Below are 16519 nucleotides of genomic sequence, written 5' to 3'. Positions count from 1 at the left end.
CTAGAGAAGTAAAAACACAGTAGCCCCAAGAGAAAGCCCTTCTTCTCCTGACATTGCCAAAATGAAGTGGCTGGCGGAGGGTCGGCCTTGGCGAGCGCTGGGGCTCGGGGCTGGCCTGGGACCTCTAGAGATGCGCGGCGGTGAGGTGGCGGGCGACAAACCGGGGGCGCTGGGAGGCTAGGGGAGAGTGGAGCCGGTGCCCCACGCGCACCCCTCCTGCCCCCAAAACGCGAGGGCCTGTTGTTCACGTGGTGAATCCCGCACTGCTGACTCCTTTCCTGGCTGCGGTGGCCGCTCCCTTCCCTGGGCGTCCCGGAGGCTTCAGCGGTGCGGCCTGAGGCCCCCCCAGGACAAGAGCCTGGGGTGAGGCGCCGCTAGCCGCTTGCTACGACAGTGGTGCCACTGGGGCGGGACAGATGGCCTGTGGCCGCGAAGACGCCGCGGGGATCCGCTGGAGCACCTCCATCCCTTCCCTTCTCTCTCGGCTCCACCTGTCCCCCAGACGCCCAAACCCAGGAAGGAGGGAGAGCTCGGAGGGGCCCCCTTCCTCCAGGGTGACTCGCATTCCTTTCAACTGGCCCTCAAGGGGAAATCTTTCTCCCTATCCAACCCCGGGGCTCCCCCCATGGCCAACCCTCTGACATGTGCATTGTTAAACTCGAAAACAGAAATCCCCTGTCGTCTCCCTCCCCCTCCCCCTTTCCGCTACACCCTTACCTACCCAATTTTTATCTCGTTACCATCAGGGTTTTTCTCTACGGGGGAGAAAAGGGTAGCGACAGAGGGAGGGCCAGGATCCCTTGAAGCTGGAGGGCCCGGCCGGGCGGTAGGGGCGGATTGGGAGGGGTTAATCTCCGAGGGCATCTCCTCTCCGATGTCTCTCGCCGCTCCTCCTGGCCCGAGCGGGTTTCCTTCCGAGTTTTAACCGGTGATAGGTGAATAAGCGAAAAAAGAAAAAATAGGAAATCAAACCACATACCACCCCCAAAAGTGCTGCCTCATTTTCCAGGGCAGGTAGACCCTGGGCCTGGGCGGGTGGGCGTGGGAGACGGGAGGGTCTGGGCGCGTGCCGAGAGCGCTTTTCGCCTGAGTTCCCGCGGGTTTCCCCCTTGCCGTTACCACCTCTAGCATCTTCCCTTTGACTGTGAATTTTGGGGTCCCCTTTATTCTGCGTCCCCCCAAGTTCCCTGCTCGCTGTATTTCCTTTGAACAGAACAGTCAGCACTGCCCACTTCTCTCTCCTCAGCTTGTGATTCCGCTCTCCACTTTCTGCATTTCAACTCATGGGGGAAAGAGAAAGGGGGCTTGGGTGGGAACTGCAGAGATATAGTAGAATACGTGTGTAGCCTGCGCTGTGCCGGGACGCCGCGCCCGAGCGGGCTCCCCCGCCGTTTCGCCCGCGCAGCCGGGGCCTGGCGGTGGCGCCTCCGGCCGTGTCCCCGGCGTAACCCTCTCGCCCGGCTGCCAGCGAGCTGTTTATACAGCTTTACCTGTGCTATTCTCGTAGCCAGTAAAAATCCTCGCCCGGCCACGGTAACATAATCCGAGGGCCGAGGCAGAGGAGGGGGTAGCGAGGCTGGCTCAGTGGAGAGGGAGGTGTGTACGCGCCAGAAGGGAGTTCTCTCCTTTGCCCCTCCTCCCCCAATGGGAAAGGAAATTGGGACAGTTCGGGTGATCGAGGTGTGGGACCCAGGGCTAAGGGGGAAGGAGGCCGGTTTCCACGTCCCTCTCCTCTCTGCTTTTCTCTAACAGGCACTGGGGACCCGCGCGGTGGCCGCAGCTCGGACGCGTGCTGCCTGCAGGCGCGGCGGTTCCGGGGGCGCCCCGCGGGGCCAGCGAGGCCCAGGGCGGGTTTCCACCCCGTCCAGGACCAGGACCAGGACCTGGTTGCTCTCACCCCGCTTTCAGCTTGCCCCTTGAGAACTCCCACACCTAAGACAAAACCGGCAAGGCAGGGATCCGACACTTAACCAGGTCTTCCCTCCCGGGCCAACTACTTCTTCCAGAGCGCCCTAGTCCCGGCCGCAGCCGGCGCATGGAATCGAATTAAACGCCTCTTGGCGCTTATTGTCTCTCGCTAATTGCTCCAACAATGGCCACTATAAAAATGGAGACACCCAATTAAAGGCCCCGCCGGGCCGCGCTCGGCTCCCGGCGACGAACTGGCTGCCGGCCTGAGGCTTGCAGACCGCCCGCGCGCGAACCGGGCTGGTGCGGGACGCCGGCGCCGGCCTCGGCACCTCTGGCCTCCACTTCCTCCCCAGACGCACAGCGACCGCGGTCGGTTCACACCATTTTTATTGACCGATCGCAGCCAAGGAAGATTGATCGAGCTGGAATGGGAAGGGACTTCTCCTCCAGCCCCAGCTCGCCAAAGCCTCGGGGCCGCGCTCCAATTTCTGGCCTTTGCTGTGGCTCTGCGCCCTCCCCGCCCCCAGCCCCGCAGGTCCCTGGCTTCATTTCTGTCTTTAACTGCGCGGCCGGGTCCGCCCAGGCCGGCGCCGCGGCTCCGGTGGGAGGGACGCGGCGGCGCGGCCCGGCTCCGCTTCTTTCTCCCGCCTGCAAATATTTGCTGCCTCGCTGGAAATCCGACTATTTCGCGCGCGCTCCGCTTGCAAAGTCCTTAAGTAAACACGCTCAAATGACCGCCCCAGGCGGCCCGAGGCACGCTCACTCCCCCTGCGCGGGATTAGTAACTTTATGACTTCGACCCCGAGGCTCGGCTTTTCTGGTTACCCTCGGTGGGCAGCGCGCGGGCGCCCGGGGCCGCTCTCCCGGCACCTCGGCCCCGCGGAGCTCGCCTGGACGCGCCTGTCGCCAGGCTCGGGTGGGTGACGCTGGCCGCGTGGATCTCCGCTCTCTGGGTCCTGAGACCCCAGGGGTGAGCCTGGGGGTACGCTCCTCCCCTCTGCACCGCGGGCTCCGGTTCCTTTGCGGGACTGGGTTCCCCACTTGCATCCGAAGAGAGCTTCTGAGCTCCGGGGAGGGCGGGTGGGAGGGACCTGAACAGGGGGGCATGTGTTTGGGGTGTGTGTGTGTGTGGGTCCCAGCTTACCCCAACCCAGGAGAGAAAGTAAGGCTCCATTTCTTACCCTTTCCCCAAGAGGGCACACACACCCCGCTCAACTTGACGCCTGAAGCAGCCGCCTCGAGGCCTGGCGTTTCAGATAGGCCAACCCGCTCCAGCCGCCCCACGCACAGCCCAGGTACCAGCTCCGGGCGGCGGGGGATGGGCGGTGGCTGCGCTGTCGCCTGCTCGGCTCCGGGATGCTTGCCCCCAGGGTCCCAGGCATCCAGACCTCGGCCAGCCCCTTACCCTGGTGAGGGAGGCCTCGCGCTCTGCAGGAGCCCGGGGCCCTGCAGCGGTGGCGGCGGCGGCGGCATCCTTCCAGGTCTCCACCTCTCTTCCTCCACCGGAGCTCCGCCGGCCGCTCCCGGGGAGAAGAGGGGACTCGCTAGACCAGGCCCGGCCCGGGGTCCTGGGTAGGGGGGCCTTCAGGTCTGTAGGAGGGCGCTGAGGCGTCTCCTCAGGAGGCCAGGATTAGCTTTGCGAGCTAAGGCTGAGGGGGACTCAGGACCACCTTTCCCCCCTTTCGCCGGGCCTCGAGCCCCCTCCCCTCCCCCGCCCTCCCTCGGAGGAGGAAGCCCGGCCTGCATTCGCCGGCGAGGCGGGTCAGGCCGGCGCCTGGCCTAGCCCAGACCCCCGCGGCCAGGCTCTCCGCCTCAGGCCACGCGCCGCAGCCTCTCTCCGGCCTGTCTCCCTTCCCCCTTCCTTCCCCCTGGGTCCCGGGGCCGACCTCGGCCCTCCCTCCCCCGGTATCCCCCTCCTCTCCTTTTCCCTCCCCCCCTGCTCTGTGCTTCTGGCTCTGGGGCTGGGCCCGTGACGTCAAACCCAGTGTGGCGTCGGCGAGACTGGCCGGCGCGGGCCATCAAAAGAGCAACGTCCTCTTTCCCAATTACCCACTGTCAGTCCGGGAACAGGGGCGGACCGGCTGGGAATTAAATGTTAAATACCCCCTACAGGCTGGCTCTATTACACGGGGCATCCAGCCGCAGCCCCCCACCCTTCCCTGCCAGTTCCAAACCACCCAGACCAAGAGGGGCTTCAAGATCTTTTATTTTTCCAAGGGTTGGGGGTGAATCTTGAGCCTACTGCAGCCCGACTCGGCGCTTAAGATTTAATTAAAATGAATAATGCCCCCCCCAAAAAAGTTTTGTGCGTTATCAGAGAGGCGCCGCTACACCGGAAGGCCTCCTTCTCATAGATATTTTTCTCTTTGTCTTTTAAAATCGGTCTTAGCCTCGGGAGTTAACATTTTCAAGTCCTGGCGTCAGCAGTTTCTCTCTCCGAGGATGGGTCCCTTTTATTTCCCGGGCTTTCAGGTCTCGGCGTAGAGGACCAAAGAGCTACATTTGGGATTTTCCGCGTAGCTTTGAACTGGGGTCCGGCTAGTGTTGCCTGGTCTTAGACCGACGCACAAAGATGCTCTTTTCATTTTGTTCGCTTCTGCTGCCATCCTTAATCTCGGGGATTTTAGCAACAATGTGTATGCGTTCGTCTGTCCTTGTTTATGGAGCGGTTTCCGGTGAATGTTAGAAACTAAATAATTAAAAGGTTTGCAGAGCGCCGTGAGCAGGAGAGGCTGGCAGCTTGACTAGCCCTAGAGAGACGTGGTCGGAATGAAGGAAAATCGATGCTTTCTTCCTGGGCCGCCCTAATAAACAAGGACTAAATGGGCTCAGGAGAAACATGGGGGAGGGGGGTTAATTTAGGGATTTTCTTCCTGTTCCGTATCTAGAAACTCGACCCTAGTTTCTAACGAACATCAGATTTAAGAAGACGGAGACTCAAGAGAAACTCCAATTCCAAGTTGGGAGAACCCACGTTTCCACCATTTCTTACCAATAAAATTTACTAGTCTTTCTACGAGGATTGTACATTAAAGCAGGACACACACCCCACACCAAGTAAGGCTGAGTATTGATGTTTTTCCTTCACCGCACGAAAGGAATCCTCCAGAACTTACTTTTAGGGACGGTCTCTTCTATGTCGACTTTTTTGTGTGTGTATTTGTAGGGAATTTTTATGGGGCAGAGAAGCGAAGAGGGAATAATGCCTTCAAATAAAACCCCAAATCAAGTTCTTAGTACCGTCCGTGGGAAAGCCTGCGGGAGAACCCACACTCTCTCCTCGCACACATTGCCCTGGGGTGAGCCACGGGTGGAACCTGAGTCTTCGCTTCCCGCCTGTCACTTGCACACCCGGGCCGCGTTCTGGGGCCGGGCGGCTGCAGGAGCCTGAGCGCCGCTAGGGGATGCAGTGGCTCAAAGCACCGAGAGAGGCCGGGGAGGTTGGAGCCCGCGGGGCCGACCAATCGCGGCCCGGCCGCAGCCTCGCGCGCTGATTGGCCCCTTCCCGGCCACGCCCCGTGCGCCCCCGCCCCCCTTCGCGGGCGGTCTCTGAGACCCGCTCCCTCAGCTCCGGGCTGCGGGGTCGGACCCGGCGAGTCCCGCGTTCTGCGGGGCCCGGGGGAGGCCGCCGCTGTCCTGCCCGGCGGCCGGGGTGGGGGTCGGAGGAGGGGGCTGGGGAAAAACGCCGGGAGCGGGAGTAAGTAGGGCCCTGGGCGGGGAGAAGGGAAAAAGTTGGGTAACCGGAGTGAAGACCTGAGCGCTTTCTCCCCACCCGCTCTCTCTGTGCTGGGGGAGACAGAGCCTCTCGCCCCCTCTCCTTTTCATCCATCACTATTGTCACTCAAGTCAAAAAGCACACATTGATTACAAATATTAGGTCTGGAAAGGACAGCTGCAACAGCTGAAACATTCGAGAGGCTTGTTAACGCAAAAGACTGGGAGAATGTTGACCACGACCACCAAAGTATCACCGACATTTCAATCAAAGACAGATTTTTTTTTTTTTGCCCAGTTTCTCAATCCCTTAGGTGAGAGAGGCACATCTCCAAGTACTTTGACATTACTTTTGTTTTTCCTGATCACTTTTGCTTGCACAGAGACCCCGCATCAATAAACTACCCCATACCCTGGATTGAATGCAAAAAATGTTTGCTCATTTAAAAAGTCTGAAAAAGAAAGGCCGCCTGTAGAAATAAACTTTATGAATGGGGCAGGCCGGTTTCCTCGGCACGGAATAACCCACCGAGCCGGAATGAATTGGCAGGAGCTGGAGCCACATTTAAAGGGCCAGAGCGCGAATTCCCTCCTGCCCGCCCCCTCCGCCCCGAACCCGGGTGCGCCTCGCCCACCCTCCCCGCCGCCCCTCCGCCCTGGCCGCCCTCCGCGGCGCCCCTTTCCGGTCAGTGGAGGGGCGGGAGGAGAGGCGGGGGTGGGGGGGCGGTGAAGTCCTGATCGGGTTTGGGTTGCAGTTTCCTTGTGCTGGTGATCCTGTCCCCTCCTCGCCAGAGCCAGGCTCCTCCCCCGTCGGCGCGGATGACACTAGAACCTCCTTAAGTTCCGTCGCGCCACAGCTGTCTGCGAACACTGAGCTGCCTGGCGCCGTCTTGATACTTTCAGAAAGAATGCATTCCCTGTAAAAAAAAAAAAAAAAAAAAAAATACTGAGAGAGCGAGAGAGAGAGAGGAAAAGAGAGAGAGACGGAGAGAGCGCGAGACAGAGCGAGCCACGCAATCTGACCGGGCAGTTTCTGCTCTCCCAGGTCACACGCCTTCTCCTCCTCCTCTCTGCTCCTCGCTACCCAGGTTGGTACCGGCGACTTTTTTTTTTTTTTAAGTTTGATTTGTTTCCTCTCTCCATTTGGGAGGACTTTAAAACACTGAAAACTCAACCCTCCTCTTTCGGAGAGTTTCTGGAGGCTGGAAAGTAGGTCCTGGGACCTAGGTCCCTGGAGGGAGGGAGTTGTCGTCCAAGTTGGAACCGCTCAGTCAGTCCCGGGTTCCCGGGAGAGCCGGGCTGCTGGGGATGTATTTGGGAGTCATTCAGTCCCCCGCTGCCTCCCGGTTTTCCGACCTCCGGAGGGGGCGTGCGCGTGTGCGCGCGTGTGCGCGTCGTGTGTGCGTGTCCCGGGGGCGCGGGCGCGGGGCCGGGCGGCTCGGGGGGAGGTGGTGCCACTTCATAAACTCAGGTGCTAAGCGCTTAGGTCCTCATCCAGGTCTCCCCTTCTCTCCTTTGCAGGTGACCCGGGAGAGACTCAGTCTTGGAGCCGCCGAGTAGCCCCCGGTGCAGAGGAGCCTCACTTGCAGAGTTCCAGCCAGTCTTCGCCCCCCTTTTACAATTTGGTCCCCCTTTATACTCCCATACCTAATTTTTGGAATTTCTTTTTTCTTTCTCTTCTTTTCGCTAAACTACCCCGCAAAGATTTAAAAACAAAAATCTGATTTGCTCACCTTTCCTTCCTAGCTTTCCCATTTCCCAACTGAAAACAAATCTTTAAACGACCCCCGCCCCTCCGACGGCAGGAGCACCTGCAGAGCCTCGTAGCCCCCGACCTCCCAGCCCGACCGCCCTCCCTCTCAGCGCGCGGGTTCCGGGCCCGGCGAGAGGGCGAGAGCGCAGCCGGGGCCATGGAGGTGACGGCGGACCAGCCGCGCTGGGTGAGCCACCACCACCCCGCGGTCCTCAACGGGCAGCATCCGGACACGCACCACCCAGGCCTCGGCCACTCCTACATGGACCCGGCGCAGTACCCCCTGCCGGAGGAGGTGGATGTACTTTTTAACATCGACGGTCAAGGCAACCACGTCCCGTCCTACTACGGAAACTCGGTGAGGGCCACCGTGCAGAGGTACCCTCCGACCCACCACGGTGAGTCCGCCCCGGGTGCGGGGACCTCCGCCCAGCTGTCCCGGCTCTCGGGTCGGAGAGGCAGGGAGGGACCAGGGGGTGGGGATACCCGGCCAAAGCCCCCAAGTGCCGTTGCTGCTTCATTAAAACAACAACAACAACAACAAAAAAAAAAAACTGGGGCCCGGAAATGGGCGAGGAAGGCGTCTCGATCGTCGCGAGAGTCTGTTTTTCAAAACAGTCGCAGCAGGCGCCTTTGCGCGACTGCGGTCCCCTGGGCCTGGCGCTCACCTGGCGGGCGCCGCGCTGCAGCCCTCTCTCCCCGCGCGGCCGCTGGTTCGGGGGCCTCGGAGATCCCGGGCGCGGGGAGCCGAGCCTCTGCCTCCACCAGCCACCGCTCCCCCGACCGGGCATCCGGTGCCGGCTAAACCTGGCTGGGGCTGGGTTCTTTCTAGGGGCTTCGCTCCCCCGGTTATCCCCTGGTTCTCTCTCTGGGGCTTCTGCCGGCGTGCCTCGGTATGTTTCTCCGGCACATTTCCAGAAAGGCCAGAGAAACGTATTTATTCCCACCGCTGTGTTTCGGCCTTTCCCCAAAGCTAGTGCATTTGGTTTTTAGACACATCTCCTACCTCTGGGCTCTGAGGAAGGGGAGTCTGGTGCTTTGACCGGGTTTTGGTGAAAAGACTCCCGTCTTAAGTTTGAGACATTTGGGGTTTCCTAGATTCCCGGCTGCACGGAATTTTCCTCCGTCTACACTTTTTGGTTGCCTCATTGCCTGCTCCCCGCAACTCTTGCCTTGCTGTCTCCTTCGGCCCTACAACAGACCCATTAGGCTCCCAAAGAAGATTTGGGATCCATCAGGGTTTCCTTTTATGGAGGAGCGATTCCAGTTGCCTTTTCTTTTCTTTCTTTCTTTTCTTTTTTTCTTTCTCTTTCACCTTGAGGAATTCAGGAGAGTTCTGAAATGGTAGAGAGAAACCCAGCCCCATGTAGTTGGTGGGAAAAAGCTCTTAAGGCTTTCCATCTGTAAGCTTGTTCCCAAAGAAGAAATGGCAGCATTTCAGACAGAGGGGCTGTGAGGCCATCTCAGTTGAGGTCTGCCTTGGTTCCCCGACTTAGATCCCGGGGCTGGGGCCGATGACAGAGCCCCTAGGGCAGCAAGCGTTCTCCTCCCTGCTGTCACCAGGTTTCAAACAATTGTTTCTGCGGATGGGGCGCTCTTTGCTCTTGTCCTGTGCAGATCAGCAGTTAAGTGGAAATGCGGTAGATGCAGCCTTAATATTATTTACTATACTACTTCCTACATAATGGGAAGCTTGACCCTTGGTGTGCGGAGAGCTCTCCTTCCCCCTCGACTCCCCTCCCCTTCCTTTCTCTTAAGATTTTAGTTTCGGTATTGTTCTTAATGGTTAATTAGAATGTCAAACGCTGAGGCAGGTACTGGATTAAAAGATCAATAAGTGTGTGGATTTGTACTTGCCGTTTAAACTTACCCCTCTCAGAGCCTCTTCTGGTCTGAGTTACAGCTGCCTTAAAACTCTGCATTTCAAACGACAGCTCTGTTTACTGTGTGTGTGAGTGAAATAGACACAGAAACTGGAATTTTTTTGTGTCTCAGGGGCTCAGGTGAAAATTCACGTATTGCACTGGTGGAGTCACAACTCTGGGGGCATATGGACCTGTTTTATTTTTTTCCAGTAGGATCTGGGAGGGTGAGAACGGCAGATAAAAAGTACCATCCCAGAGTCCAGGCTTGGAAACTTTCTCCGACAGCCTGAGCGAGCAGTTCACTTCCCTGCAAATCCCATTCCAGGCCTGGCCAATTCCGAGCAAGCAGTGAAGTGGGGTTACGTGCAAGTAACCCAAAAATGCTCCCTCTCCTCTCTTTCAAACCCTCTTCCTGCTCTGGGCTTGGGGAGCTGGCTCTGCAGCTGGGCCTCTCTTAGGGTCCGTGTGTTCTCCTGGCTTTGAGCGGTTGTGTGGCTCACCCCTTCAGGCCTCATCCTTCCCAGCCCACCCTCTTATCAGGCTGCCTGGGATTAGGTCTGGGCTGGGGGCCGCTGGGCCATTGAAGGAAACCAATAAATCAAGTCAGGTTCCAGAGAGGGACCTCAGGGCTGTGATTCAGAAAGTGTATCTGGAGAGGCCAAGGAAGCCAGGGCCCTTCTCGCTCCATGGCAGCACCCCTTGGGCGTCAGACACAGGCCCTTAATTCCCTGGATTTGATGGGACATTGGTGGGGAGATAGGGGTGAAGGGGGTGTGTTGGCCCAGGTACTGCTGGGGCCCCCAAGATCAGGGAGTGTGAGGTCCGGTCTGTGTGGGGATTGTCTTGCCAGGGAGGCTGGGGTGGAGGGGGAGGATGCCCAGGTGCCTGAAGGCCTCTGGGGGCTACTCTTACTCGCCTGTCTCTCTCCCGGGCCTTCCCCTTTACCCACGCAGGGAGCCAGGTGTGCCGGCCGCCTCTGCTGCACGGATCCCTGCCCTGGCTGGACGGCGGCAAGGCGCTGGGCAGCCACCACACCGCTTCGCCCTGGAACCTCAGCCCCTTCTCCAAGACGTCCATCCACCACGGCTCCCCGGGGCCCCTGTCGGTCTACCCCCCAGCCTCGTCCTCGTCCCTGTCGGCGGGCCACTCCAGCCCGCACCTCTTCACCTTTCCACCCACCCCGCCGAAGGACGTCTCCCCGGACCCGTCCCTGTCCACCCCGGGCTCAGCCGGCTCGGGCCGCCAGGACGAGAAGGAGTGCATCAAGTACCAGGTGCCTCTGCCCGACAGCATGAAGCTCGAGTCGGCGCATCCCCGCAGCAGCATGACCACCCTGGGAGGGGCGGCGGCCTCAGCCCACCACCCCATCACCACCTACCCGCCCTACGTTCCCGAGTACAGCTCCGGACTCTTCCCGCCCAGCAGCCTGCTTGGGGGCTCCCCCACCGGCTTCGGATGCAAGTCGAGGCCCAAGGCCAGATCCAGCACAGGTAGGAACCTTCTCTCCCCTCGAGACCTTTCCCCTCGCCCCCCTCCCTGCTCCAAAATCCGGGACAGGGACTAGAGCGTGCCCTCCAGCCCCTCCCGGGGGCTGGGTGGCCGTTCAGACCCTTCAAAGATTTAATATCTTCCCATTCTTCCAGCGGGGAAAGAATGAGGTGTGTCCTCTCTCATTCCTGTCTTCAGAGCAGAGGGCAAGTGAGATCTGATTTAAAAGCCACCCGCAAGAGCTGGGGAAGGAAAAAGACAAACAAAAACAAACCCCCGTCTCCTGCCTGTCCTGCCAAGGAACTTCTGGGTGCTGGCAGTAACCTTTAGTCAGTTTCCAAGCGCAAATGGAAGGGGAGGGAATACATCTTTAGTGTTTAGTGCTAAAAACGAAACCTCCTGAAACCCAAACAAACACAGGTCCCTCCTCTGACCCCCCGGCCTCTACGTCCTGACCGTTCTCCTCCGGTCAGCTCAGAGGGGGTCATACAGTCACCAGAGGACAGCCCTTTACACAGACACGTATAAATAAAGCGTGTGTGTATTTTTCGCCGGGGGCGGGACCGTGGCAAAGACAGGACACACGTTCTCTGCGTGGAAAAGAAGTCTCCCATCCTGACTTCTGGGTAGAGAGGTGGGCTCTGCCCTCGGGAGGCAGTTCAGTGGAAGTCAGAAGGGCTAGTTAACTGCAGTATTTTCCAGTGCTGGGAGCTCAGGCAGGGAAGGAAGGCGTCTTACGAGCTACTCCCCGACTGATCTGAAGCCAGAGGAGTTAGGAAGGATGGAAAAAGGTTCCCCAGGTGTGTCTCTGCTTCCTCTGCCCATCCTCTCTCAGAAAAGCACACCCCAGCTAAAAGCGAGCCACATTTTTATTCTCTTGGTGTAGAGGCTGGCATGAAAAGAAACAGTAAAGCCCGCACAAAGTATTTCTGCTTTAAAAATAAAATAATCCACCACCAATGTCGAAGCATCTGAAACAGAGTCGGGGAGTCTCTGAGATGAGATTTCACTGTACTTTTTGAGATGGTTTGGGGAAGATTGGCATGTCTCCTTGGGGGTGTCCATTTCAGGGTGGACAGTCTCTGTCCTGGTCTGTCCCAACTGGGTACCCTCTGCTCTCTCTCTGTAGAGACTCTGTATACACAGAAGTGGTGGAAATCACTTGTCTTTGCTGGATGAGACAACCAGTCTTGAAACAGAGCCTGCAAAACCGGGGTTTAGAAAACTTCCGAGGGAGGGCTCTGGGTGCCCAGTGACCATGAGATCAGTTTCCAGGGTTTTTTTCCAGGGTGACATTCACTCCGACTGCCTGGGCAGGACTGTCTCTATTTAGTTGATATGTTTTAGCTAATCCAATTATTTTCAGACTGCTGCACGCGACAGTTGCATTGTTTATCCCGAGCCAGGAACTTTAATAGAGCCCGGATGCGGTTAGGCTGACAGAAAACTCAGACCTGCGTGTTCAGTACATGAAAGTCGGCAGAGGGAGAGGGAGGTAGGCTCGCTGGTGGAGCTGAAGAGAAAGCAAGAGGAAGGGAGAGCACAGGGCAGGAAAGTGGCCTGGCTGCCTCGGCGAGTGGAGGGTCCCTGGGAAGCGGGATACAGATCTGCTCACAAAAGCGGGGGCGGGGCGGAGGGGGCTCGATCGAGGCTCCGAGGCTGATGGCAGTAAGAGAACAACCTGTCCATTTTGAAGTCGGGGTGGGCTTTTTGGGGGAAAGTTCTCTTTTCTGGTAGGGCTAAGAAGTTGGGGACCAGATCGTGGTGTCTGAGGCTGGGGTGGCGGTTTGTGTAGGGAGGGGACAGAGTGACTTTTCCAAATGCCTCTTGTCCTCTGCCCTCATTTCCGCATGTGATCTCTCCCCCTCCATCGGGCACACCTTCTGCCTTCGGGTTTGCCTGGCTTTTCTGTGTCTTCCCTGGAGGCCGGGACATTTGGGGAGGGGGAGGGGGGAGGGGCGAGGGCGAGGGCTGTGGTTTCCCTAAACCAGAACCAGGGGTACCTGTATACCTATTTTCTTTTATTTTGTTTTTGGAGAGGAGAGGAGCCGGTTTAAATTTGGCTTTTGACTTCCTCCTCCTTATTCCTTTCTCACAGTCAGAAAAACCCAGAGCAACACAATTGGGCGGCGAGGGAGCTGGGACTTTCGGGAACGTGGAGCGCGCAGGGCAGGTTTCGAGGCTCCGTGAAGAGGGTGGAAGGAGTGGGAATTCCTGAGAAGGGGATTCTCTTGGTTTTAGTGGTTGCTTTTCTGTTTTTTTTTTCTTCTTTCTTTAACCTCTTCTTTGCTATTGTCTGAAGGAGGAGCCCAGAGAAGGGAGGGTTGTCGCATTTTGGAGAAACGGTTGAGCTGTGGTTTAGAGCACCTATTGCTTTTTTAACGCCCGGGCTGTCCGGGCTGAGATGTGTCTTTGCAAACAAGACACCAAGCCTTTTGTGTGTGTGTGGGGGGGGGGGACCATTTCTTAGCTCCCCCCACTCCACCGTGGGCATCCAGCTCCCCCTTTTTCTCTGCAGCCTCCCTACTCCTTCAGTCCAGCCTCAGTTTCAGGATTTCAGTCGGAGGCCAAGGGGTGTTTGAAAATGGCTGTTGAGCGTTAGGAGGCCTCCCGGCGCTGTGGTTGTCACCTAAGAGCGAGGTGTCTGTCTGAGCAGCTCACAGCAGGCGGTGAGCGAGGAGAAAGAAAGCAGGAGACAGTCAGGGCCTCCGTTAGGAAAACTGCTTGTTTGCTGAAGTCACAGATGAGAGGCAACAAGGAGAGAAAAAAAATAAAATAAAATAAGAAAAAGCCACGCAAGGCAATCACAAACTTGCCGAGTGAATCAAGACAGAAAATTGCTCTAATGTGCAATTGCTGGAGAAGCAACTGTTGCTGGCTTTCAAGGTCCCTCGGAAAAGGAAACTGTTATTCTCCCCACTGGCTGACAAAGGAAAGGAAATCAGACTAATCGTGTCAGGCAGGGAGATCCCCTGGCCCAGGTGCCCAGGAGCGGGGCAGTCCAGCCCGAGCTGCTGGGGATGCAGGTGACTTGGAGCCCGAGAAACCCCCCAGAGGTCTGGGACAAAACGGCTGGGAGCCCGAGGCCCCTGTCTGCCCAGGATGGGGAGCGTGCCAGGCCTGGCCAGTGTCCCCAGAAGAGGCTGACACAGCGCCCACCGGGGGCACGAGCACTGCGGGGGCCCTGGCTATGCCTGCGGCCACACCTCCTCACCCACTCGCCCTCTCCTCCCCCCGTGCCTCTCCCACCTTCAGCAGCCACGTCCCGAAGGCTTTTGACCCCAAAGCAGAGGAATCTGGATGTGATTCAGCCCAGAGCCTACTCAGAGCTGCTGGGTGCCTAGCGAATGCTCCTGGCCCATGAGGGCCACGTTTCTGTGGATAATCTCAGGGGTGCTTGGAAGGCTCTCTGTAGACCCTGGGTTAAGAACTTTTGGAATTTGGAGCAAGAAATTGAAATCTCTCAACTCCTTAACATTTTTTTTTTTTTTTTGAGAGCCTGTCCCTGGAGAAAAGCCCGGGCTCAGGGGTGTAAATTCCTTGCCACCCTCATACTTGGTCTGGGGGTTTCCTAAATCTGAGCAGGTCCCCGGGCCCTGGGCTGGCCTTGCCCTCCTCGTGGGGAGTCAAGATTCCCAAGCGTCCTGCCTGCGGGTTCCCTTCCTCCACCCCGTCTTCCTGGTAGCTTGGGGTCAGCTGATAAATCTCTTAAAACAACTGGTAGGGGCTCATCTTTCTCCCCTACCATCCCCAAGCCCCTTCCCAGCACCCTAAAGACCCTTTCCTGACTCCTCTTCTTGGGGGCACCAGCTCTGCTGAAGCCACTGGCCCTGCAGGGTTGGGGGCTCCTCCTGGGTCCCTCTTGGTTGGCAGTGAGGCTGGTGCGTCCTCGCCAGGAGAACGAGGCCCCCCAGGAGCGGGGCAGGTTCTCCCAGAAACCGTCCTGTCCTTCTTCCTCTCGGGGAAGTTGAGAAGAACTCTGTGAGCAAACTCCCCTCCTCCTAAAATGGTATCTGGAGGGATTCTCTCCCAGGGCTTTCCCTCTCGAGGTGGGTCCCCGTCACTCTCCAGCCCCGGGATTGAGTGCTGTTTCAACCCGGCCTGGCCGGTTTTCTGTTGATTTTGTTTGTTTGTTTTTTTTGGAAAAAGAGCAACTGCAGGCAAGTCTTGGTTAATGAGCCACAACCCAAGGGCCTCCCCCCTGCCCTCCCCCCATAAACTGGCCTCTTCTCCTGACTCTGCCCCTCCCAACGCTTCCCCTCGTTCTGTTTCCCTCCCTCCCCATCTCCAGCTTCCTTGCCTTCAAGATTGCTCTGCGTTTCCCTCCAACCTTCAGACTGGGGTCTCAGTGGCTGGAAAACCACAGAAAACCTTGGGTTTTTTCTAGAGAGTGAAAAAGATGATGGGGGAATGAATGAGTGGACCCTGCTGGGTCTTCATCTATTCCTTGCCAGCAGGGGACATTTTACAGTTTTATTGGAAGTAAAATCTAAGGCCCTCGGTGCTAAAATCAATCAGCCGATTGATCCATCTGTTCATCTGTTGATTATCTGTTTCTCCATCTGGCTATCGATGAATCTCTCCTTTGGCCCCATCCTAATCTTCATTATTTAATCAATCCGCATAGACAGAGCTGGTGACGATAATGGATCATCTTTGTTTTCGTCCGAGGGAAGCGAATGGAATGTTGTGCTTTCGCCATCGACCGGGGCTCAGGGTTTTCTCAGGGAACTGTTTCAAGTTGAAATTCGCCTTCCTCCTTGGCTCTGCCTGACCTTCCCCGTCAAGTCAGGCAGGCCCAGGACGAGGTTCTGCTGCTACTGATTTCTGTGCTGTTTCTTGGGCTGGGAGCTGTGTGTGTGTGTGTGTGTGTGTGTGTGTGTGTCCACGGGGAATGGTTAGGCCATGAAAGTGTCACATAGTAACTCTTTTCAACTCAGGAGCCACCTTCAAGGGAGCTGGGCAAGTTCCCCAAAAGAGGAAAAAAGAGATAGAGAAGAAGTTCTCCATTGAACTTTCATTGCCTAATTCTGCTGACAGCTTTTCTGTGTGTCTTCCTTCCATAAGTGACTTATGTGTGATCTTGTTTTCAGAAGGCAGGGAGTGTGTGAACTGTGGGGCAACGTCTACCCCGCTGTGGCGTCGAGATGGAACAGGGCATTACCTGTGCAACGCCTGTGGGCTCTACCACAAGATGAACGGACAGAACCGGCCCCTCATCAAACCCAAGCGAAGGCTGGTGAGTTGTCCTAGGGAAGCACTGGCCCGACACTCTCCGTTTTGTGTCTTTAAGTTCCTCTCTTCAGGAAGAAGGGCTTTCTGCTGGAAATTGGCAGGATGGCTCAAATCAGCTGGCTTCGGATAGTTTTCTTTTTTCTTCTTTGTTTTCTTTTTTGCAAATTACATATGCAGAAAGGGCCCCCCGCCCCCGCCTTTCTCCCCTTCCATGGTTCTTAAGTCACTTATCACATTTTTAAGGATGCTCACTTCTGGGTTATCAAATCTTAAATGTCTTCACTGATAGAATGATTGCTTTCACAGGACCAGGATGACTGATTTAAGATGCATTGATAGTCACGGTTTCACAGAGGAATTCAGTACGGGGATGGAGTGTCCCAGGTGCCACCCAGAACTTGTTTCTGAAGTCATGCAAGTGGGCTCCTAGGAAGTAATTACAGTCTCAGGGTTGCCTTAGTGCCACGGATGAGATCTCATGGGCCAGGGCTAATTAACTGAATTTCACAAACAGCAGCCCTTGGGCTCAGTGGAGTTTTTCTTCTTCCTTGGT

At 57.3% G+C, this 16519-nt stretch overlaps 1 protein-coding gene and 1 pseudogene across 11 annotated transcripts in view; one reads left to right on the top strand and one right to left on the bottom strand.

Moving 5' to 3' along the window:
• Positions 1-2286: 2286 nt before the first annotated feature.
• LOC149749965 (uncharacterized) lies at positions 2287-2958 on the bottom strand (annotated as a pseudogene).
• Positions 2959-6421: 3463 nt separating this feature from the next.
• Positions 6422-16519, top strand: part of GATA3 (GATA binding protein 3) — a 45316-nt gene continuing 35218 nt past the window's right edge. For 4 of the 11 annotated variants that reach the window (XM_089906522.1, XM_089906520.1, XM_089906524.1 and 1 more), the window contains exons 1-3: positions 7783-8271; positions 10197-10733; positions 15825-15970. In XM_089906522.1, the coding sequence (XP_089762648.1) occupies positions 7946-8271; positions 10197-10733; positions 15825-15970 (1009 nt within the window). In that variant the 5' untranslated portion in view covers positions 7783-7945. The other 7 variants (XM_089906523.1, XM_089906527.1, XM_022580271.3 and 4 more) reach the window with 7 other exon arrangements.

The sequence above is a fragment of the Delphinapterus leucas genome, chromosome 2 (genome assembly GCF_059928025.1).
Source record: "Delphinapterus leucas isolate spDelLeu-1000000601 "Yukka" chromosome 2, BTC_Dleu_Yukka2, whole genome shotgun sequence".
In the NCBI taxonomy this organism is placed as follows: domain Eukaryota; kingdom Metazoa; phylum Chordata; class Mammalia; order Artiodactyla; family Monodontidae; genus Delphinapterus; species Delphinapterus leucas.
Note: the sequence above shows the minus strand (reverse complement) of the source record. Positions and strands in the feature narration are given on the sequence as shown.